The 22917-nt window shown below is 45.1% G+C and overlaps 2 protein-coding genes across 9 annotated transcripts in view; one reads left to right on the forward strand and one right to left on the reverse strand.

Annotated features, from left to right (window-relative positions):
• The window catches only part of ralgapa2 (Ral GTPase activating protein catalytic subunit alpha 2), a 98313-nt gene extending 91972 nt beyond the window's left edge, over positions 1-6341 (forward strand). For 4 of the 8 annotated variants that reach the window (XM_085144439.1, XM_085144440.1, XM_085144446.1 and 1 more), the window contains one exon: positions 5252-6341. In XM_085144439.1, coding sequence (XP_085000565.1) covers positions 5252-5412 — 161 coding nt within the window. In that variant the 3' untranslated portion in view covers positions 5413-6341. The other 4 variants (XM_085144442.1, XM_085144447.1, XM_085144444.1 and 1 more) reach the window with 4 other exon arrangements.
• Positions 6342-7297: 956 nt separating this feature from the next.
• On the reverse strand, positions 7298-12597 carry insm1b (insulinoma-associated 1b). The gene has a single exon (XM_085144465.1). It carries the CDS (start codon positions 11955-11957, stop codon positions 10503-10505), a length of 1455 nt encoding a protein of 484 aa, XP_085000591.1. The 5' UTR covers positions 11958-12597; the 3' UTR covers positions 7298-10502.
• Positions 12598-22917: the final 10320 nt, after the last annotated feature.

Below are 22917 nucleotides of genomic sequence, written 5' to 3' on the forward strand. Positions count from 1 at the left end.
TTCTTTTTTTTCAAACCGCATCCTTCCGTGCAATTACTTTCCTATGAATATAAGCAGCCTTTTAAATGGCAGTTGCAGGGTGTGTGTCTTTGTGTGTGTCTTCATGAGCTCATTCACCGACACTTAAGAGATCCGACCAACAAACAGCAGCTCTCGGATGTCAGCACAGCACTCTTATCAGCCTGTGATGAATAGAATAGGAAAACGTGTCTTATCTTGTTCTTCCTACTTGTACCAGCACCGATCGATCTGCGCCAGCACCGAAATCAATACAGGATTGCACTTTTACACTCTATTGGATCTCGACACACGTTCTGTTTTGACAAGAAAAGCACTCCACAGCACCACACCGCAGACGTCGTGTCATTATCGAATCTGTCAGAGCTTATGTTTTGAACGAGGTTTGCCGTGTGTGCTGTATTTTTGTGCCATATGTGGGCATGTGAAAATTAACTGTCTGCTTTTTCTTTCCTTTTTTTGTTGGAATTGGCCCGTCTTATGTCTGTGTCGGACTTCAGATGTTCAGGTGTGATATTCAGGCAGGCGGGAGGTGGTGAGACGCATTACCATACTGCTGGGTTGGGGTGTAAAATTTACCTCCTCCATCCTCGGTGCTGAACAAGCGTGCAGGGGCATATAGAAAAACAGGAGTGAAAATCAGAGAATTATTTTTAATTGCTCAAAGCAGCTGATGCTGACGAGGATTTCAGTCGTGGCTTGTTTTGACCGCCTTCAGGTGAAAAACGTTCGGTACCCATGTGGGAAATCATAAACGGTGGAGGAAGATTCTTGTTGCAGATTATTTTGGAAGAGCCCCAAATGACTGTTGCCCCAGCGAACAGAGTTAAAGGGTTCCCAGATTGCTTTGGAGCCGGTCTGAGAAAGGTTAGCTAGAACTGAGAATAATGTTTCACAGCATGGCACGTGTGCTGCAGCCAATGCAAGAAGCTCAGAAGTATAATGAAGTCTGCGAGGTCATTGTGTCAGCCTCCCGCTGAGCAGCGATATGCCATTTCTCCAGAAACTGTGTGCAAACAGGCCAACAGAATAATACAAGGATCTGCACAAAGGTATTGTTCAAACTTGCATAAAAATACTACAATAATAATAATAACTTTATTTATAAAGCGCTTTCAAACAAAGTGCTGTACAACTATTTGAAACAAATACAGTATGTTTTTCTTACAGAACTGTGCAGAAGTCTTTAGATTTTGCCAGGAAATGGAAAACAGGTGCAATAATTTATTGAAACACAGAAATTAGTATGCCTAAGCTAAAATAATTCTAATAATTGGTATGACTGCTCTTATTATTGAACACAGCCTGAACTCTGTTGGGCACTTTCTTGTAATTTCTTTGAGTAGTCCACAGGAAACGTTCTCCAGGCCTCCTGATGGACATTCAAAGCTCTTCTTTGGATGTTTCTGCATTATTTTTTCTGTTCTTGTCATGATGATCCCACACTGCCTCAGTAATGCTGAGGTGCAGCTCTGGGGAGGCCAGTCCATGACTGATGGTGTTTTTTGTTTTTTCTCTCCGGGTATGCTTTTACTGCACTTGTTTTGTGACAGGCAACCAATTTAAAATCCTAAAGGCATGATTTAAAGCTGGTTATTACTAAGTTTCTTGTTATGTGTAAACACAACACTGGTTCATCCCTGAGGCTTGGTGCCTTTTCGTGTTGGAGCGATTCGTAGGTCACTATGTGACTTTTAGTTCGTATTGTATTTGCTACGTCTGGCGAAACATTAAGCAATGAGAGGTAAATGAAGACTTTTGCGTCATTTACAGTTTTGGTGTCACTACAAAGGCTTCCACTAGGAATAAACCAGCCTTTCAAAACTAAAGTTGAGATTAAAATAAAATCCGTTTTAAATAGGCTTTCAAAAGTTGGATTATTTCTTCGGTCACTGTCGGTGAAATCCAGGAATTAATGACATTGTAAATGCTGCAACCAGTACACACTCTTTTTGTCATTAGCAACAACTCTCACGATTTCACGTGTTTCATTTGTCAACTGCATTTGCTGTATTTCAAAAAGTATGATACGTGTGACGCTTCAGGCCTAATGCATCTTGCCAGGCTTAGAGCTTGAATGTGTCTGTGATGGCTGGCTGATGTTGCTCCTCATTCTTTTCAAATGTGCTACCACTCTCACTCTCCTCTGCTTTTCCTTTGTGCAGGACTGTGTGTGTGTTTATACACAAGTTTGTCTATCCATCTGTCTGTTCACCCATCCTGCTCTGCCTCTCATTGCTGCCACTAACATGTCACTCATGCTCCATGACAGCGTGCAGGCGTTGGCCGGGGATGGTTTGGGACATGGAGTACCCCTGGGCCAAACTGGACTGTAAGACTCTTCCTGCTTCCTCCATACTTGGCATGACGCCCGGCATCAGCTTGCTAACATCTATCACTTCGTTTAGGTCACCCTGAACCCCGCCATCGTCAGATAACTAAGGGTTGCGCTTGATTTAGCAGCAGGGTTTGAATTTAAGCCCTGCACACTAATTGCTAAATGAAGCGCTCCTGCAGTTTTGCCAGTTTGCTGTAAGGCATGCAACCCGAGCCCTGCACCTTGGTGGTTTGTCTCTTTCATAACGTCATCCTCACAGCTCCTGAATGTAACCCCCGTCTCACCCCACAACGTCAGTCGAGCATCGCGGCTTCCTGCATGAGCTAGCCCATCTGTCGCACCCGGACGAAGACTCCATCCTCACCACTCCGCCCTCCGTGTGTTACAACTTGCACCGTTTTGCTGCATTTTGAGTGTTTTTGTCATTTTGTGATCATTCGCTTTACTTTTTCAAATGATTAACTGCACACAAGAAAACCCATTTTTCTCTCTAAAAGTACATAAAAGCTCCCCCTGACCCTCCGAGGTGCCCCGGCATCTTTTCCCTCTCTCACGCTAACCCTCTCAGCTCGTAACATCGGTGCTAAATGTTTTTGTTTCCATGTGAACTGAACACCATTCGTGCTTGGGATTTTTTTCAAACTGGTCTCAGTTTTTAGAAACTCCAAGTAACCAATTTGTCAGGTAGAGGAAAAAAAGCATTTGTTGATTAACTCATCACACAAATCAGTTAACCTTTTCTGACCTTTAAGCCTTTCAGCGACGGCTAACCACGACACCGCACGCGCTGGCTGAGTTTTCTTTTCAGCAGCGTTGTGTTGTGTCCTGCAGTGTGATTAAGGTTGTGTGTCCTCTCTCTCATGATGCTTTACTCTATTTTTTTTTTTCCTCCTTTTAGATTAAAAATATCTTAAAGATCCAAATACTGTGTGTGGTGAAGGTAAGCCCCCCAAATGAGGCCGGACGCTTGTTTTGGTTCCGGCAGCCTGCCTACCTACCTGCTCCTCCCTCGTTCACTCATCCTGGCTGTTCCCCCTCCCCGAACCTCTCCTTTTTCATTCAGTACTAACCGAGCTTTATTTACTGAGCGCTTTAACAAAGGGAAGGGACAGAAAAACCAGGCTGTTTATTTGGGGTATGTCCTACTGTTTAGGCCAGGCTGGTAATTGAGAGTGATGCACGGTGGGGACAATTAGCACCTGACTAAGTAGCAGCATGAACAATACGGCTACACTTCTGGCCCTCGCTTCTGCATGTGGCGCGCCTTTATCTCTTCCCCCAGCAAACACTTTTTTTCTTTCTTTCCTTTTTTTTTTTTTCCTCCCTCAATCCCCCCACCGCCCCCACCCCTGTCATTTCCTCCTGTTGGAGTGTGCCTGTTTGCCTGGGGCAGACTCTGAGACTAACACCTGCCGCACTGGAAGACGTCTTTGTCATCTAAAGCCTTGTTTGAACTGCTGCAGTGGGGACCAATGGGATAGCAGGGCCATTTAAAGAGTCTCTTTGTTTTCTTTCTCCCTTTGCTTCTCCTCTCTTCTTTCCGTCAGAAATGAAGCTCGGCGTACGGCCGTTTTGACCGAGTATAGGGCGGACGTGTCGGGTTGTAATCACGATAATGATGACACATTAGCCTCTTCTGGGTCTGTGTTATTTTTCCCCACTTAGTAGCTTACTTGGAAAATTAATTCTTACAAAAGGCCATAGAGTGAAGAAGATCATTTAGAAACTGATGCAACCGCGGTCATTAAGTGCCACAGTGGTAGTGATGACTGTTTAGTGCAGCGCGTCTTTAATGGTTGTTGACTGGATTGCCTTTAATAGTCGTATGTTTTTCCAGCAGATGCATTTTGCAAGAGTTTACTGTAGGAATGAGTACAATACGGGAATGCAGAAATCGTCCTGCTCATTTTTACCCAAGCCCGATCCTTTTTTTTCTTTTTTTTATATTCATATGCAGATTTGAGAATGCATGTTCAGACCCCCCCGCCTCACCTCCCCTGTAGCCCTTCACAATACCCACACCCAGCGTTTCATCCACGGCCCAGCCTCCTCTGTGTGAGCCGTGGCTCTGGATGCTGCTGGTGTCCACTGTGCGGCTGAGTGTCTGTTACTCCAGCCATCTGCCGTTCCTTTTAGCCGCTGCAACTTGAGATGCCTCCGAAAAAATGGCAGGAAATAAAAGGATAGGAAAGAAAATAGGCAACCAGATGCCACCTCAACAAAGCAGAAAAGTTGTTTAAACTCGAGGCATGGGGCCAAAGCGGGTGGGGTCGGGGTGGGAGGGGGCGCCCGTAGTCGGGGTTCGGTCGGGGCACAGCGAGGAAGTCGGCGTTCACAATAATTGATTGTCCTCGCCAGCATTTCTTGCCCACCTCCCGGCTTATTACCGTTTGTCATAATCATTGAAGTGAAGTTTTTGTGGAAAAGGAAAATGTTTGACAATAGGAAGGCTCCACATGTCCACAACAAGAGCGTAATGTGTAATTTCATTTTCATTCAAAGCGTTCTGCTGTCACACTGTGAACTGAATCCTTTTTTTTTTTACAAAGGTTGCCTCATTTTTCACATCATAAAAGGGAAACTGTTGGGGATAAAGGCGCTTCTCTTCCAACAAGCTTTGCTTCTCTGCAGCATGTGAAAAAAGCATGTGATTTCTGAGATGCGCCATCTTGATTCGAATGAATTCAAACTCGAATCCCGACACTCTTTTATTCTAAACTTGGTATTTGTGTGAATGTTGGTGGAAATCCAGGGAATTGGGTGATCCTGGTTTTGGGAGCAGCCGCGTGCATGATGGAGCGTGCTGGGATATAAAACAATCAAACCCTCCCTGTCTCTCTCTCTCTCGTTGTCGTGTTTCTGTCTACAAACTTCTCCTCCATCTCTCTCTCCCAGGGTCCTTCACCGGCAGCGGGAGCACCGAAGCCGGAAGCATCACCACCACCACGACAGATTCAGTCGACCAGGTGTCTCCCACCATGCCCCGTGCCACAAAGAACAGAGTTTCCGGGAAACTCCGCCGATCAGCCAGCGCTATAAGCAAATCCTCCAACTGAGCTCTTCAACCTGTCCCCCTCTCCCCCCTACCCGAGTGCCGCCTTCAGTCCTTTCTCCAAAAACCTCACAAACTCAGCCGCGACTGCAAGAAATTACTTTGATGTTTCATTTTTTTTCCTTTTTGTGACATATAAACATTAACTGGAGCATACGGCAATTTTTCATTTAAGTGGCAATCATTGATTTCTTTGTCAGTACATTTCACTTTGTTGTGGTGTTAACTGAGACAGGTGTGCGCGTGAAAGTAAGCTATTTATGTTCGTTGGTTTCAGCATAGGAGGCACCTGCGATGATTTTATCATTTTCTAGAGCGCTCGCGTGCGCTAGAAAAACACTTCAAGTTCTTACTGTAGTAAGGTAACGGGAGACTGTTTCCCCCTGTCTCTGTAGTTCCTCTGTCCCAGCACTTCATGTAACAAAGCACTGATGACGCAGCTGTAAATGACACCACGCTAAAACTGCACAAGAGTTTGGTATCCATTTATAAATAAGTCTGCCTTTTATACCTCTGTTTGCATCCGCCACAGCCTCTCTGTGTCGAAGATACCATTTCAGTTAGCGGCAGCGTGATGCCGTCCCATCCACATCGGGGAATGATGTTCCTGCAGGGAAAAGCACCAATGGATGGGGAAAGCCTCCCCTGAATGTTTCGCAGTCGCCGCACTAGCACACGGGAGTCCCTGCAGCATGTGCAGCCAGAGGCTGTTTAATTGTTTTGAACTGGGACAATCGATGACGTCTTTCTAACTTGAGCTGAAATGACATTTGGGTTACTACTCCAATTTTCCTTTTTAAATGAATTCCAATGGATCGTGTCATTATTTGATTTATGCAACAGCGCTGGAATGAGAAAACACTGCGTTTGTAATTGTTTTCTGATGTCGTTAACATAGGCTCATGTCCGGTAATTAAATAAGTTCCTCCTGTCTCTTTCCTCTGCTATCAGTTTCCCTGTCCTGTAAAGCCGAGACATCGACATTCCGACATTTCCAACATTCCCAACACACACTTTTGCACTCGCTCTTGTCAGTTAACATCGAACGCTTCTTTGTTCTTGGATGTAAATTGCTTTAAATATTATTTGTTGATGGACTGTTTGAATTATCTTTTGCGGTGTTGTGTGTTCGTGTGGTGTTTAAAGGAAAAATGCCGCCAGAGCCTCAGGTAACCCCATGCACTGGTGTGTGTGTGTGTGTGAGTGTGTGAGATTGTGTATCTGAGGGAGCGTCTCACAGTGCCTGTGTAATGTCTGTCTTCTAAGATGATGTCCCACATTATTTCCACGCCCCACAGCGTCCCGTCTCCTCCTCAGGAGTAAAAAAAGTCTCTAAAGTTCACGTCTCATGAAAACAGCAACAGATGGATTTTTGCTCTTTATTTATTGGTGGTGTGCTGCCACCTTCTTTGTGTCAGTGGCATCCATTCGTCCTCTTTCCCATGATCCTCTTCCCATGTCGTGGCCTCCTGAGGCCACGGGGAGGGGGCGGCGGCGGGGAGGAGGAGGCGGCTGGGTTTAGGTGGCATGCCAGAGCTGAACTCTTAACAGCCCTCCTAGCAACAGCCAGCCCGCCTCTCGCACTCCTCCAACCTGCCAGCTCGAGTTGTCATGGTAGCCAGGTGTCCCCCGCCTCCCCTCCCTCCCACTCGCCCACTCACTCGCAAACATACTCGCTCACATAAACACACTATAGACTCTCACCCTCTGAGGGCTCCACCTAAGCTGCAACACTATCCCCCATCTGTTGCACTACTATGCCTTACTTTCCCCGCGTTCCTCTGTCGGTTTCTCCACATCTCGCCTCCTGTTGGTCCGTTCCCCGAGCAGGATGTGAGGAATCCCCGCAGCAGGAGGAGGACTGACACATCTGTGCTCTCTTTATTTCATGTGTTGTCATTTTTGAGGAATGTATAGATATATAGGCCTGGATCACATCTATGGTTTTAATTTTCCCCAAAGCCACTTGAAGGAACTGACCATGATGTCGATCCAAAGATTGTAGCTTATAGAATATGTCTGTTAAAAGGAGGATTAGTCACTGGAGGTGTTAGTTCGGACCAAGATTGTGTGTCTTATACGCGTGAAGAAATTGAGATAGTCGTAGTTTTAGTTATTTTCTCCTTCTCGTTTTAGAAATCCTTGTACATTGTGTCAAATTCGAGGGCTTCGTTGCCCTCAGGATATAAATATATTAATGCCTGTAATATAATCTTTGTATAAGAGGGGGGAAAAGCTTGAAACTTTCATCATTACTTGTCAACATATCAAACTGTTTTTAATGACCGAAGTCCTGCTATCTTTATTAGAAATGTGAAAACTGAAACATTTCATTAAATCGATTTGAAATTCTACCTGTCGTTTGCTGTATTTCTGATTATCTGGATTTGTGAGGTTTGTGTGTGTGGTTATGATGATGGTGCTGTTGCCATGGGCTCTGACCCTGGCCTGGCCGTGCTGGCAGCAGCAGGAGTAATCTGACCCTCCTCCCATCTGTCTCCCCTGCTGCTCTACCCTGCTTAGAGGAGCATAATGGAGCCCCACTAGGAGGTACAGGTGCAATTGGTTGCAGCATCTACAGGTGCCCTGCCTCTCCTGGGCCACATAAAGACGCAAGAAAAGTACTTGACTGTAATTGGAGCCCTTAAATTGTGCATCCGTGAGAAAGAAACCTAATGTTGCCCCATTTTCACCCGGCTCGGCACTGTTTGCTTGTTTGTCACCGACTCTGAGATGCATTACGACAGAACAGGCTGATATCCCCGTGATTACTACCAAATTGTGTTATTTCATGTGTTACACTGGCAGCTGCAGTCAATTTTCACACTTCAGATCTCACTCTTTCTTAATGTATTGTCAGTGTTGCCTGGAGGAGCTCGAGGAGGGGGTAACACTGAAAAGTTTGCCTTCTCTTTGGCCTTGCACGGCTGCAGGAGTTTTAATAAGCAAAGGAACTCTGCAGAAGCAGGAAGAGACTGTGAGGAGTTCAAGTTAGTGAACAGGTGATGTTTTTAAATGTGTGTGTGTATATTTTTTATTTTTACACTACATTAGTCTTTCAGTTGACCTTTTTTTTGTCATCACTGATCAGCCTGTGAGGTCAGCTATATGTGTCTTCTGCTAAATTACCACCAACTTAATGCTTTATGGATTCTGGAGGTCAGCTTTGAAGCCAGTTGTGCCCTGATGTGTCCTAAATCATTTGAAAACAACCGAAGCAGGAAAAGAAATCGAGTTGTGTGAGTTTTCCAAAGCAGACAGATGTTTTACTGCTGCAGAGGTGAGCTCTGATCCACCACCTCTTTGTCCTGCTGTCATGTCCTGACGTGGTATTAAGAGGGTTGAATTTATGATTAGGCCTTAAGTGCTTCACTGAGGCAGCGAAACGGCGTCTATTGAGCCACCGCAGCGATGATTTACGCAGAATAAGTCTGATGTCGAAGGCACAGGGGGGGTTTAGCCAAGGGAGTTGGACTTTCTCCCTGTTAAAGACGACTAAATAGATTGGTATCGTTTTGGAGTGTCACCATGTGTGGGAGAGGTGTTGAAGAGGAACCTTTACAGGTTTTGAAAGGTGACTTGGTTTAATTTCACACTGTCAAAGTTTAACAATTTGTCATCTCGCTCCTGTTCAGAAGGCTGCTGTCACAATCAACTTCAAATCAGCTGATCAGGCATAAAAAATGGGACAAAAAGTGCGCACGATGCCTCCTGTAGAACATTTTAGTCGAATAGAGTTTAAAATATGTGGAGGAACGGAGCGGGTTTATTTTGGTGTGTGTTCCTGTGCGCACTGCGCAGTTTGCGGGTTGAAATTAAGAAAACGATTGCACATTTTGGCATTTCTTCTCGGCTTTTCCAAAAGGAGCAAAACCAGAATGAGCCTCGAGCTCATTGTGATTTAGTAATAATTATTGTAGCACGAGGAGTTTTGTTTGGACATAAAGTTCATCGGTGTCGTGTGCGGCTTCCTGTCTGTGTGAAAAGCGTCTTGAGACCACGTGTCCTTTGGAAAATATTTTATTTCGATAGACAACAACGATATACACATACAATCAAAGCGCTATAAAAGCCAACATTTAAGAAAAATAACTTGTCCTTAAAAAAGATTGCATCTAAGGTAAGAGCTTTACGTTTTTTCCTTTTTTTTATTTTTTTATTTTTTATTTTTTTTACAAGAGCTGTGGAGATTGAAGATTAAAACCCGACCCACGACATTTATCACAACTCATAACTTTGACAAAAGGAAACAAAACAAAACAAAAAAAACACAAAAGATTTGGCTATACGACATGTAAACTGCCAGAACGATTCACAGGAAAAAATCACGACAAACACAACAATAAGTTACATAAAATAATTAGAATAAATAAATAAATAAACATATGATGACAAATATTGCAACAATTTTCAATAATAATAATAAAATATGTGCCAGCATTCAAATTAAAACAATCTATGTTGACTTTTTTAAGGCAGTTATACAGCGGGATTTGGATGTGTACGTAGGCTATTTCGGACTAAGCTTATTTGTATACTAAAGGCATTTGTGGTTCTACTAAACAGGGAATTCCTCAGTCACTCTTTTTTTTCTCTCCATCAACACAAAGTAACTTCTGTCATTCACAAACTAGCGTAAAGCTACAGTGATAGAGCAATCACGGCCGGTGAAGTCAACAGGCTTTGATGGGGAAAAGGATTTCTGAGAAATTTAAGACATTTCTTAGGTCTAGAAGCTATCGTTGAACATGTGCTGTCCTAGAAAAATACCCTTTAACAGTCAAACTAACGCTTTGTATTCGTTTTTTTTTAATCTTGATAAACTAATTTGAGAAAGAAAATCTCAAAATAGGCCTATATGTAATTCAAATATAGAGAGAAGCATTCAACAATCACTGATTGGCATGGAAAAGACACCACTTAAACATTAAACCGCTCTGCCTTTCATTGGCCTAAAGTTATGGCAGTGAGCACAAACCCTTTGTGTTTTCGTTTCTTTTCTTTTTTAAGCCCCAAAGCCACTTTTCTATCCGCTTCTTAATTATTATTTTTATTTAATTTTCCCCCATCAAAGGCACGAGTTCTGTGTTGTCTTTAGCAGGCGGGGCGCACCGGCATTTGGAGCAGGATCACCTGCCTGTTCTCCGAGGGGTGGCACTTGTTTATGTGCCTGGTGAGCCCCGGCGAGCTGTAGAGGGTGGCGGGGCAGTATTTGCACGGGTAAATCTGGGAGGAGTGCATGAGGCGCAGGTGTCTCTCCTGGCCGGCCCTGCTGGTGAAGCTCTCCCGGCACACCGGGCACAGCAGGCAGTCCACCGGGCTCAGATTGAGGGGGCTTTGGTTTGAGGCTTCCGCTGAGGATGAGGATGATGACGCTGATGAGGAGGTGTTTGACTCCGGAGCCTGCTCTGCCGGGCGGTCGCTGGTTTGAAACCCGCGCTCCTCCAGCACTTTCTTTTGCAGGGCCTGGTGTCCCATGATGTGTTTCCTTAGGCACGCCTGCCGCTTAAACCTCTTCCCGCAGAACTGGCAGTCATAGCAGCCATCTTCAGAACCCGATTCGGACAGACCTGGACTCGGGGTGTCTCTGTCACTCATGTCTTTGGCTTCGTCGGAGACTGACTTGACACCTAGTGGTGGCATTTTGGCCATTTCAGGTTTGATGCTCTGCGCGGGTGGCATGGCGGGCGCGCCGGTGGTCCGGGGTTTGTGCCAGCGGCGGTGAGAGGCGAGGTTTGCCGGGCAGCTGAACATCTTATCGCACTCAGGACACCGGTACTCGACCCTGACTATGCGGGAGCACTTGTGCTGAGCCAGGGAGAACGGATCCGCGTACGCCTCCTTGCACAGTTGGCACACGAACTCCCCCAGAGGTTTGTTTCCTGCGGAGGACTGAGCCCGCGGCTTCATCTCCACCGGACCCTCTTTGATTTTGAGACCAAGCACCGGAGAAGTCGTCACCTCGTCTTCAAAGTTGAGTTTTCTAATGGCTTTGGGTTTTTTGGATGCGGCTTTAGATTTGCGCTCCGTTCCATCAGTTGCGGGTCTTTTGGTGCCGACCCGGTTGCTTGGTCCCGGGAGGCTGCTGCTGCTGGTGGTGCTGGTGCCGCTGCGGCTGCTGTTGCTGGTGCCGATTTTCAGATCGACCGGGGCGTACAGGAGGTGATCCAGACCGGAGAGGGAGGCGGGTGTTGGGAATGACTCGGCAGAAATAGGCGAGCCCAGATTGAAACTTCGCTCGAAATATCCCCTGTCGTGCTCCTTGCTGATGGGCCGGGTGGGGCTGTAGAGGGCTTGGCACACGGCTTCTGGGTTGCCGAACTGTGCCGGCTTCTCCATTCTTGGCACCGACGCGTCAGCTGCGGTGAAATCCGGCGATGCGGAGGCGCGGTCCGGACTGGACGCCACTGAAATCGGCGGGGATGGGTCCGTGTGACTCGGCAAGGCAGCTGGGGTGGGTGGCTCCTGGAGGTCATCATCGTCTGACCGAGTCCTGTAGGAAACATGTGCAGATTTCTTGTTTCTTTTTACCAGGAATCCTTTGGGCATCTTGGCGAGGAACGGCGAAAAGGCACTTCGGGGAGGTGGGTAAAATCTGGAGTATCCAGGTTTGAAAAATATGGCAACACTAGAGGCTTATGGGACTTGATTTCCCCAGTATATCGATCCCTCTGTTGCTGAAATGTTTTCGTCTCCAAGGCATAGCTCCACTCTTTTTATGCCGGAATGATGCTATTGTTCTCGCCCCCCCTGTTGCAGCATCCCCGACCAATCGGATGAAACCAAGATCCCAGTGGGTTTTATTGTGGGAGGGCTCAGATCCTGGGTTTGCTGGATTTCGTTGGAGGATGTGCAGATAGCTTAGCAGATGTACTGGCGGTTTATTACATTAATGTGTGCGCTCTGCCCCTCCCCGACAGAGGCACACGCCGGGACCCTCCTCTTTTTACGGTCTGATGGGCCCCTACACAAATGCACACGTGCCACTGCTTTGTGGTTCTCCTCCGGGGGTCCCGGAGTTGCCAAAAGGAAATGTCCGTCACCGCCACAATTATCACAATTTCGAATTAAAACTGGGTGAGACGAGCTTGGTTAAACAGAAATCCAAAGGTGTGTTTCTTCTCGTGTCCGCTGAGGTGCTGGTCAGAGAGGCGCCTCACACACGGCTGTGTTTGCAGTGCACAGTCATCCAGTTTGTTTTAAGACTAAACATTTTTTCTATCCACGCACTTGACTCGTTTACGCGTGACCTTTACGCGCGTTCCGCGGGCACATCAGTGAACTAAAGACACTTTTTAAAGACCTTTATTTTGGTCTTGAATAAACACTACAGAGGGAGTGTTTCTTTATTTTAGGGCACGTGTCTGTCTCGGTAGTTTAACTCGACATATAAATCAGTCATCTCGCTGCATACATAAGTAATAAGAAGGCCCTCTGGTCTTTGTGCACAATGGCTACGTCTGCCCGTTCTTGGATATCCTGTCTCTCTTTTTTCCGTTTGAAAGGCAAATTGACCTCTTAACTGTGAAACGGGACTCACGGCCAATCTGGCCCACAGCTAGACGCGTGCTGGGCGGAATCAGTGCTCCAGACAAAGAAGGCCGAAGCCGAATTTCGTGTTGGGGAGAAATGCTGCCCAGATATTCAGAGCTAAAATGTGGCTGATGTAGCTGCTGGATAGCCCAAAAGTGGTTGGGGGATGTTAGAAGTTGAGCACAATTCTGCTGGAAGAAGCGAATCTAAGTTTGGATTGTGTCGAATCCACGTTTTTTAACAAACTGAACGGTTTGATTTACTTTCAAATGTCTCAAAGCAAAACTCAGCTTGAGTTAAACGGACTCATTTCGCAGCACGTCTCCATCTAACAAAGGCAGACCGCACTGTTGTCTATTTCTCTTCCCCGTCAGCGCTCTGCGATTCTCTCATATTTTGTGTGCAAGTCTTCTTTTTTTTCGCCATAATGGCTAAATGTATGCGGCAGTGCGCCACTTGGCAGAGTGTGCATTCTTTTCCCTTTCAGTCAGCAGACCAGGGAGGAATTAATCTCCATCATCGGACATTGTTCCCCTCATTTGCATAAAGCTGCAGTATGACCAAGTCAAATAATTGCACAATCGGAGCCGAGCCGCAGGCCTGTGCCTTGCTTTCAATAGGCCTCTGTGCCCCGGTGCCTCCTCACCTGCCTGAAAACACACCGTTATGTTTGTTGGAAATGGTTAAATGATAGATTAGCTGAATAATAATGTAACAAAGTCTGAAATGCGCTTGAGGCAGACTTAAAACTGCGGGAAACCTTTAAATTATTTCAGTAAGTGACAAAGTTTGACCACGATTTTGAAGTTTCTCTGAGAATCACGTTTAAACGCGTCGTTCATCTAATGTAGCTGTTTTTTGTATGTTGTTTTATTTCCACGGGTTTCATCGACTGGCCCAGAGGTAATTATAGATTTTCTCTAAATGAGAAACCTCTCTAAAACCTGATTTCTGTCCCTGCTGCCTCACGCTCTCCTCCGCCGCTCTGTAACTGTTGTTCTTTCAGTCTGCGCGTCTATTAGTCGTGGTTTGTTGGGACTACAAGCTTTGATGGCATTTTAACGAGTTCCTCTTTCCCCCGAGATAATTTCTGTGGGGCGCGTTGGCCGGTGTGTTGGCCTTGGCCGTACCGACGCATGCGCGTGTTTGCTCAGTGGCGCGTGCTGCCCTGCGCGGACGGGAAGCATAGGCGCCTAATTAGCATACAGCTGCAGCTGCTTTAACGCAGGCCCAACTCCATCCTTTTAACCTTATGGCATGCTATAGGAGTCCACTATTGCTCGAGTTCGCCTCTTTCTTACAGGTTATGATGTTTATGTTGAAATATAATATCGGTAAACGTGTAAAATATATCAATATGTACATTTTAGATGTTTTTTCACTGAGGTTAAATCACATTTCTTTGCTAAAGGCACGCTTTGCTTTGTTTTTTGTCCATCCTTTTGCAAATAAGCTCTTACAATGACTGCTAAACCTTTGTAGGCCTGTTAGTTTATGGCTTAACTGCATCACCAGAAGCCTGATTTGAATACTGGTGCATTTCTGAGATTCTGGCTTCAGAGCTCAGCTCTTACTTCATTGCACCACCTACAGGATGAAGGGTTAAACTCTGTGACAAAGGCAGAGTTTACCTCCAGTCACCAAAACCTAATGATCTTTTAAAAGGCGTCACCTCATAGTTTGTGTTCAGCATTACTCGTGATTACAGTCGGAGCTTTGGAGCCGTTTGGTCACGTCACACAGATTGGATTACACTTATTCTCGCTGTAGCTGCACAGACACCTCCTGTACATCCCTGATGAATGATTGCCTCCATGTGCTGTGCCAATCAAAGCCAATTTGAAAGTGCAATAGGACGTGACTGTAATTGGTGCTCACTACAGGGCCACATTCAATGCACTGTCAATCAATTATTGTAATGGATTAGCTGAGCTCCTATTCTGGCTGGTTGTAATCTGATAGAGGGCTTTTTCAGCACCATGGAGAGAGCCAGCGAGGGATCCAGATTTAATCAGACTGGCTGTGGACACAGCACAGCCTCGGCTACAGCCTTTGTCCCCAACGCTGAGAGCAGGCAGAGACCGGCAATAGAACAGAGATGCAGCAGAACAAAAGAGCCTAATGAAGCCATTGGTTTTTGTTTTTTTAATATCCTTGTTCAAAACACAGACACAATTTTTATCAAGGGAAACTGTGTATAACTTCACTCTTGTCCAGTCATCTGGCTTCACCGGCTCCATATTCCTCGACTTATTCAATACCTTCAAAGTGACTTGGCATCCTCATATTTTCAGACCTTCACCCTTACGCCCCTTCCCAGTTTCAGCTGCTGTTCTGACTGCTCCTCACTTCAAACCTAACACCACGGGTGCCCGAGCTTTCAGCTGTGGTGCAACTCATCACCTCTACACCTTCGCCAGCTCGACTCTGTCACAGTTCAAATCTCAGCTCAAAACCTGCCTGTTTTCATTTGCATATCAACTGCGATCATCTTGTTATGTTTTACTTTCTCAGTTTTATCTTTTAATAGTGTTCTTGTAGTTTAGCGTTGTGTAAGATGACCTCGAGTGTTTGAAACACGCCAACGGATGAAACGTGTTATTGATTTTGTCGTCTCCAGCTCTAAGTTCGTCCCTCACTGTGGGAAAATAAATGTACTTTTAAAAAAAACTGCAGTTCTGAAACACCTTTGTATTCCAGTTTCCAGATACTGACTGTAAACTGAAGGATTTTAGTGCTTGAAGTACTTTGTTTGAAGGTCACGTCTCTAATGCGGGCTAACACCTTAGTTTCCTGCTCTCTGACCAGAAATCATCGTGGCTGTTTTCACAATTTGCGTCCCGTGTGACCTGGAAAACCATCTGTAGGCGATGTGTGGGAATTCAACAAGTCCCTGCGAGGCAGGAGTCAAACTGCTCCTGTAAAGAGCAACAATAGTAAAAGGTTTGTGGAAAAGAAGTCAGACAGTAGAGCCAGAGGATCAATGGGGAAATTGGCTGTTTAGCAACGAGTGCAGCACGGAGGTCACTGTCTAGACTTTAAAGTGTACTTTGGATGGATGCCCATGAGACCAGGTTACTGTGAAAAGCCCTATAAAGTGGTATAGCTCTGAGCTTAAGACTAATGGACCTGGTGGACCTGACTGGGAATGTCCCTGATGCCATCTGTACATTTGACGGTGATGCTGATGACTTTATGACAGCACAGACAGATGTTTTCTGGCTTTAATGACATTTCTAAAAATGTTCTGTAGATCTAGCTGGCAAAACAGTCTTTTTGGAATATAGCGCAGCGCATCTTTAGACTGGGATTATGATGACATCCGAGGCGAATAAAGGAGAACGCCACGAATGCTTTTAGTGTTTATATCAAACATCGTATGATCAGACATGTGAACAAAGGCTTCAAAGGGACAACACCAGATTTTTTTCCCCCCTTGTAAAGAGCCTGTTATTAAAAGGAGGTCTTTCTGCATATCAGGCATCAGTTGCTGGAGTCCCAGGGGCATGTTTAGCTCTAATTTACTCATCAAAAACATCAGAGTGTCTCTCAATAATCTCTGCAGTCCATTGGTTGTTTGGGGTGGGGTCCCCTGTCAGAAAGCATGCCCTGGAATGTTAAACACTAATTCACCTCTGAGCGGTGGAGGTGGATAAAGAGATTGTTCTATCTGGGAGCTGATTAAAACAGGCTCTAGCCCGTTTCTCCCCTCTGCGTTCACCTCTGACGTCCATCACATTCATTTCAGTATTCATGAGTGGATGAGAAAGCCCAGGCAGAGCGACTGCCGTATTACAGATAATAAGGCCAGCGGGCACCACATTCACTGCCACAGGTTCCCCCCACCCCACCCCACCCCTGCCCCAGCTCATTCAATTACTCTACAAGAGTTCTCTGAGGCACAGCTGCACTATGGGGGTAAAGAGGAGCAAATTGAGGTACATTCATGTAGACGCACACGCACTCACGCACCTCACAGATACAAAGAAGTGGAGGAGGTACGCACACGGCAGCGAGAGCAGCCAGCGCATAAAGGATCTCACTGACAGGCATTTAGCTTAGTAGTCAATACATTACACAAGTAGACAACAAAAAAAGGCTCATCCTCTCTAACTCACTGGCTCCCTGAAGATTATATTGATAATGACTCTATAAGAGAAATGAAACCAAGGCCATTCCTCATAGACTCCATATATGAGGTTGCCATTATCTTGATGAAAGTGTAGACAGCAGCTGTATCATCTACGAGCATGAAAGATGGACTCTGGCAGACCTAATGGGCCGTATCCGTTATCTATTGATTATCATCCATTCATCTAAAGATGCATTAGGGCCGTGTGAAAATCTCTGTTAAAAACATAACTGCCTGCTTCCTGAATTATTTACAAAGTTAGGTTTTAAACAATGGCTCTAAATGCGATTGTCCACCTGGTGTTATCGCTCAAGAGAGGACTGGCTGCTCTCCGTGGTGCTGAACTTCTCCCCTGGAGTTTACAGCAGCAGCAGCTGTCTCGTAGAGCACTGAGGTCTGTAAAACACTTAATGTGTAAATCCTGCTCTCAGCGCGCTAATAAAACACCCATTTTTCCCACTGTGCGTGTTTTGATTGGTTTTTAAAATTAAAATTATACATAATACTTTTTGGAAATTCATGTATTTGCTCATGTCCCACGCAACGATTGGCCAAATCTTTGCATTTCTAATGGAAATGTTTGGCTTATGTTAGTAAAGCACAACGCTCTCCTTTTAAGTACATGTATCCTTTTGTTATAAGTGTTATAAGGGTAAAAACACAGCCTGTAACATGATATCGCGAGTTTAGCTGTTTCCCTTGCTTTCAGCTTTTCTGCAGCTTCATATTTACTTAAATCAGCGAGAGTGGTATTGATTTTCTTTTCAAACACTTACTCTAGCAACTTAAATTGTAGGCTACAGAAAAAGATGAACGTAGCCACCGTGATGTCTCCAGTCAGATTTGAAGCTTTATGCTGGAGCATCTTGGATTTTTTTGTTTTTAGCGGTGGATCGGTGTAAAAAGCTAATGATTGAGATCATCGATTCAACAGGAAAGCGTTTAATAAGGTCATAAATTAAGGGAGCGAGAAGGTCATTTTCTCATAGATTTCTATACAATGCATCTTTTTTTAAGGAACAGGAGTCGCCCCCTGCTGGCAGTCAGAAAAAATACAGATCTAGGGCACATGTGCACTGGCTTCAGTGCAGCATCTAGTCTGTTTAGTGAGCCTGTTTCACAGACATTTCTTCGAGTATTACGGCCACACGTTGACTTTAACAACGTACCTACTTTCAGCCATCACAGCAGGTAACTCTGCACGTGTGATTGGCAGATTTTTACACCAAATCAAACGTGTTTCGCTCCTTAGATGAATGTGTAAACCACCTTATCTTTCATTAATATAATAAATGCTATGTCATCATGACATATCGTTGTCTCCTGCTCTCACAGTTCTCCGCTGAGATTGATCAAAATCTAACAAATGCACAAGTCTCGGAGACATTTTGTGCTCAATTATCAAGTCCACCCTTAACACATGTACATTTATGACATTTGATTTTGGGAATTTTCCAAACAAAGAATTCACAGAATCGGTACACTCTTCATTAGATTGCATAATTTGCATTCTCTTGTAATTGTGCTGCTTCCTTGATTATTAAATGATCACCCTAATTAGGGAGCATAATAGGGTTAATCAGACTCTGCTCGTCACACTTATTATTCCTCCAAAAAATGAAGGAAAAAGATACAGTACTTGATTAATTATATCAGCCTTTTCATCAGCTGGGCTACCATCGCCCCCCCGCTGAAATTAATATCATGTTGTAAATGGAAGGAAGGAGCTGGCCGGACACAGACAGATGAAAGATTTCACTCAAATTAATTAAGCACTAATTATGCGGCGGGAGTTGGGAGCAGTTTGCATAATGAGCTGTATCAAAAGAGATCAGTCATGAAGAGGGACTGTAGAGTTTCTATACAGCCTTCAGATCATACAGACACACCACTGCACTGCACGGAGAGGGCTAGCAGAGAAGTGGGAAGAGGGTTAAAGCACTTCGAGGCTTGAGTCGTGAGGTTGAGGAGTGTTTTGTTTGGTTTGTCAACATGCCGAGGATCAGAGCCTTCCTCGCTCGTGCCACAAATATGGATTATTCCATTCTCACTTAAAGGTATCACATCTGTCCCGAGGCTGTGTATGCAATTTTTTTCTCCCAGCTTAAGAATGAGATAATGAATTCCCCGGTCTGGCGAGAGGAAATAAGAACAGAATGTACCTATAAGTCCAAGCTAATCACAAACAACCTGCATCCACACTCGAGGGAGCTTTAAAGACCCTAATCACCTCCCACTCCAATTCTTGTGGTGTTCTGTTATTGCTGATCAGGGACTACACTGTGGCTATCTATTTAGACAATGGGAAAAGGGATTAAATAGACAGAAACTCTAGGTCTTAATCGCCTGTTTAATCACTGCAACTGTGCAGTCTGTGGAGCTGAGTTACTTGAACTGATTTGTGCCATAGCAGCAGCAATCATGCATTGGCTAATCAGGGTGCACAGCCCGGAACTGCCCTTCAAGGTCTCCGAGTGGAATTACAAAGACTATGATTAGTTAATCAAATGAAGAACCCAATGTCCTTTCTTTATTTGTGTATACACCTTATCTAAATGGAAATTGTATAGCTGAGGCACTTCCAGAAGGGCACATCTACATGTGAATGATCCTCCTTGAGTCCTTGGCACTGAATGCAGAATAAGATCTTTCACTCCCAATCATCGTGTTATGGCATTGTGGGGACTTTTACATGTCTGAATGATATTTGTTGTCGATGCGCGTGCAAATGATGCAATCACTCCGTCTGTTGTCGAGTAAATCACAAAGCGGTAGACGGCAACTCTTCGAACGCTCGTGATGATCTGTGGCAGAATGTCAAGACTGTTACTTTGAGAAAGGAGAGACGGGGAAGCAGACGGAGCTTTCTGATTATGACGATAAACAAAAAGGAATGAATCAAATGTGCAAAAGGCTAGTATGTATGTATGTGGCACAGAGATGCTGTATGGAAGCCTTTAATCATGTTGGGTGTCTGCTAATCAGCTAGCCTCCTCTCATTGTTTCCTACCAGAGTCCAGATGATCTTTCCATCATCACTTACTGGTAATATCACAAATCTGCTGTAAAGACAACCAACACATCAAACAAACACACCAAAGATTAAAGTTGTGTTTAAGCATCTATATGTGTTACTGATGCTCAGCTCATCTAAACTTGAGTCTCTCCTCTCAGCACACAGAGATCAGAGCGACCTTCCAGGAATGGTGGTGCTATGGTCCAGTTGATTGGTCAATATCATAACCTGCTCCAGAAAGCTTATCTGGATAAGATGAACCCTGCTTTGTAAAACTGGGCCCTGTTCTGACAGTAAATTAAGAAAATATTGAAAAAGTCACTCTAAAGGTGACCATTTTCACCATCATCATTTTAGCTTTTCTTTTATGATCTGCTGACTCGTATCTTAGTGACCAGCAGTAGTGGCACATCCATCCTTTTTGGTCCTTTTGGACACTACTGGGTTCCATGATTAACCGAAGCAACGCCGTGCTGGAACCAACACGACCATAAAGTCATCAGGAATGTGCTTGTTGAGTTCGCTCGTCAAAGAAGCCAGTGTTTAAATCTCCGTAGGCTTCTACACTAAGGACTTATTCTTGCAACTACAGGAGATTACAAGAAATGTAGATTAAGCCACTTACTTCACTTGTCTGACCCAGAAGTTAGGTCCATCTTTCATATACAGTCTATCGCCTGGTTTTCGTCCTTCTGTAATTTTTTCTCCTGGACATTTTCACTAGTTTGCATTAATTTGCTAATGCATTAATGGCTTGTGTAGGTTTTCTCCGCACAAATAGTCTGTGAAGGTTCTCAGTCATCCAGGTCATTGTAGTCAAAGGAGCTGCAAAGAAAAGCGTCTGGACTTCTTTAAGTTGCTTGAAGACGTTTCACCTTCATCTGAGAAGCTTCTTCAGTTCTAAGGTCAAATGGTGGGGAGTCCCAGATATAAACCTAGTGGGAGTTTCCCCCCACAGAGGGACAAAAGGACCCCCTGATGATCCTCTAATCGCCTGAGCAAAGGTGTGGAACTGGGTGTGGGTCACAATCAGCCAGAGTTTCAGGTGAGTTCATTGTGAAACCTGGCCCCACCTTATCATGTGATTTCCTGAGGTCAGATGTCCCAGGATGTGAGTGGGCGTTAAGGCGTCTGGGAAGGGATCTCAAAACTGGATTATAGATGGCAGAGAGTTGGTGTCGTAAACCACCGCCTCTGTTCAAAGATGGTCGCTCACAGTGGACATAGATGCTTCTTTCACTCCTCTTTCAAACCATCTGTCCTCTCTGTCCAAAATGTGAACGTTGGCATCCTCGAAAGAGTGACCTTTGACCTTAAGATGCAGCCATCTGACCAATGAACTCACCCGAAACTCTGGCTGATTGACACCCACACCCAGCTTCACACCTTGGCTCAGGCGATTAGAGGATCATCAGGGGGTTCTTTTGTCCCTCTGTGGGGGGAAACTCCCACCAGGTTTATATCTGGGACTCTCCACCATTTGACCTTAGAACTGAAGAAGCTTCTCGGATGAAGGTGAAACATCTTCAAGTAACTTAAAGAAGTCCAGACGCTTTTCTTTGCAAGCTCCTTTGACCCCTCTGCACAAATACATTTCTGTTATGTTGCTTTGTGACTCACCTAGTTCATTTAAATCAGATTCAAAAATTATTTTGAGTCATTTTCACTATAATCAAAACATCTAAAACTCCAGTAAAACCTTCACTTGAACTATAACTGAATTTTAGCATCAACAGTCAACAACATGCTACATTTGAGTTGTTTCCAGTTGCTTTTAAATAACAAATATGTTCTGGGGTCACTACATGGTGTCCAAGAGTGATCACGTGCAAGCTGGGAATGCCATAAACGGATGCATCCGTGTATCTTTTATTGAAAAGCTCGTGCTAATGAAACAAGAATTCCAAAGGATGCTGTGAGAGTGTCGTCGACTCGGCCCAGCCAACAGCACATTATCATCCACAGCCATTTAATGCGCTCTTTTCTTTTAGGCATTTGAAAAGCGTAAAATGCTTCCCCATATTTCCCCCCACTATTTATCACTCATAACTGTGCGCTGAATTACATTTAGATTGATTTTAAATAAAGTCATTTTTTAGTGTTCAAGCTTTCTCTGCCTTCTGTCAGACATGCTGTTTGACATTGTGACTCTTGTTCGTAAGGAGAAAAGAATTTCCCTCCATTGCTTTGTGATAACTTCCTTCCAGGGCCAGCAGACTTGACCCGCACACTCCTACTAGAATCACCTCTATTATTAGTCCGTGACAGCCGCCCCGTGGAGGGCGGGGGCCTCCCTGAAAGGTACAGGGTCGCGGACGTCCCAATCCATCTCTGTCTGCCAAGCGATTGATTGTGATTTAGTGCACGGGGCAGGAGATGGTGGGGTTCCTTTCTGATGAGCGATAGGTGGGAACCCTTTGACTCCCAGCACATGGCAAGCAGAGGCAGGGCTATGATGAGGGGTCACAGGCAGCTGGTGGGGGTAACTATGGTGGGTAGAAGCAAGGTGGGGGTTGTGTGGATCGCAAGATAGAAGATGTCAGAGATCCAGGACAAAGCCCCTCTTCCCCAGCAGACAACCAACCGCCCGAGTCCATCACTTTACCCATCTATCACCCATCCGGCTTTGTGGGCAGCGTAGCAGTTGCCTGCTAATTGTTCATCATCAGGGGGATCCATCATCAGCAACGATCAGCGTGAATAGAGAGGGGCAGGGAGGCCACATCAAAAAATATAAGCCCCTATGAGGGGCGTCGTGCCAGCTGCTTAAAAAAGTGGGTTTATCCCACTGAAAGAATGAGGGACATTACCACCCCGGATTTACCTCC

This window comes from Neolamprologus multifasciatus, chromosome 19 (assembly GCF_963576455.1).
Source record: "Neolamprologus multifasciatus chromosome 19, fNeoMul1.2, whole genome shotgun sequence".
Taxonomy (NCBI): Eukaryota; Metazoa; Chordata; class Actinopteri; order Cichliformes; family Cichlidae; genus Neolamprologus; species Neolamprologus multifasciatus.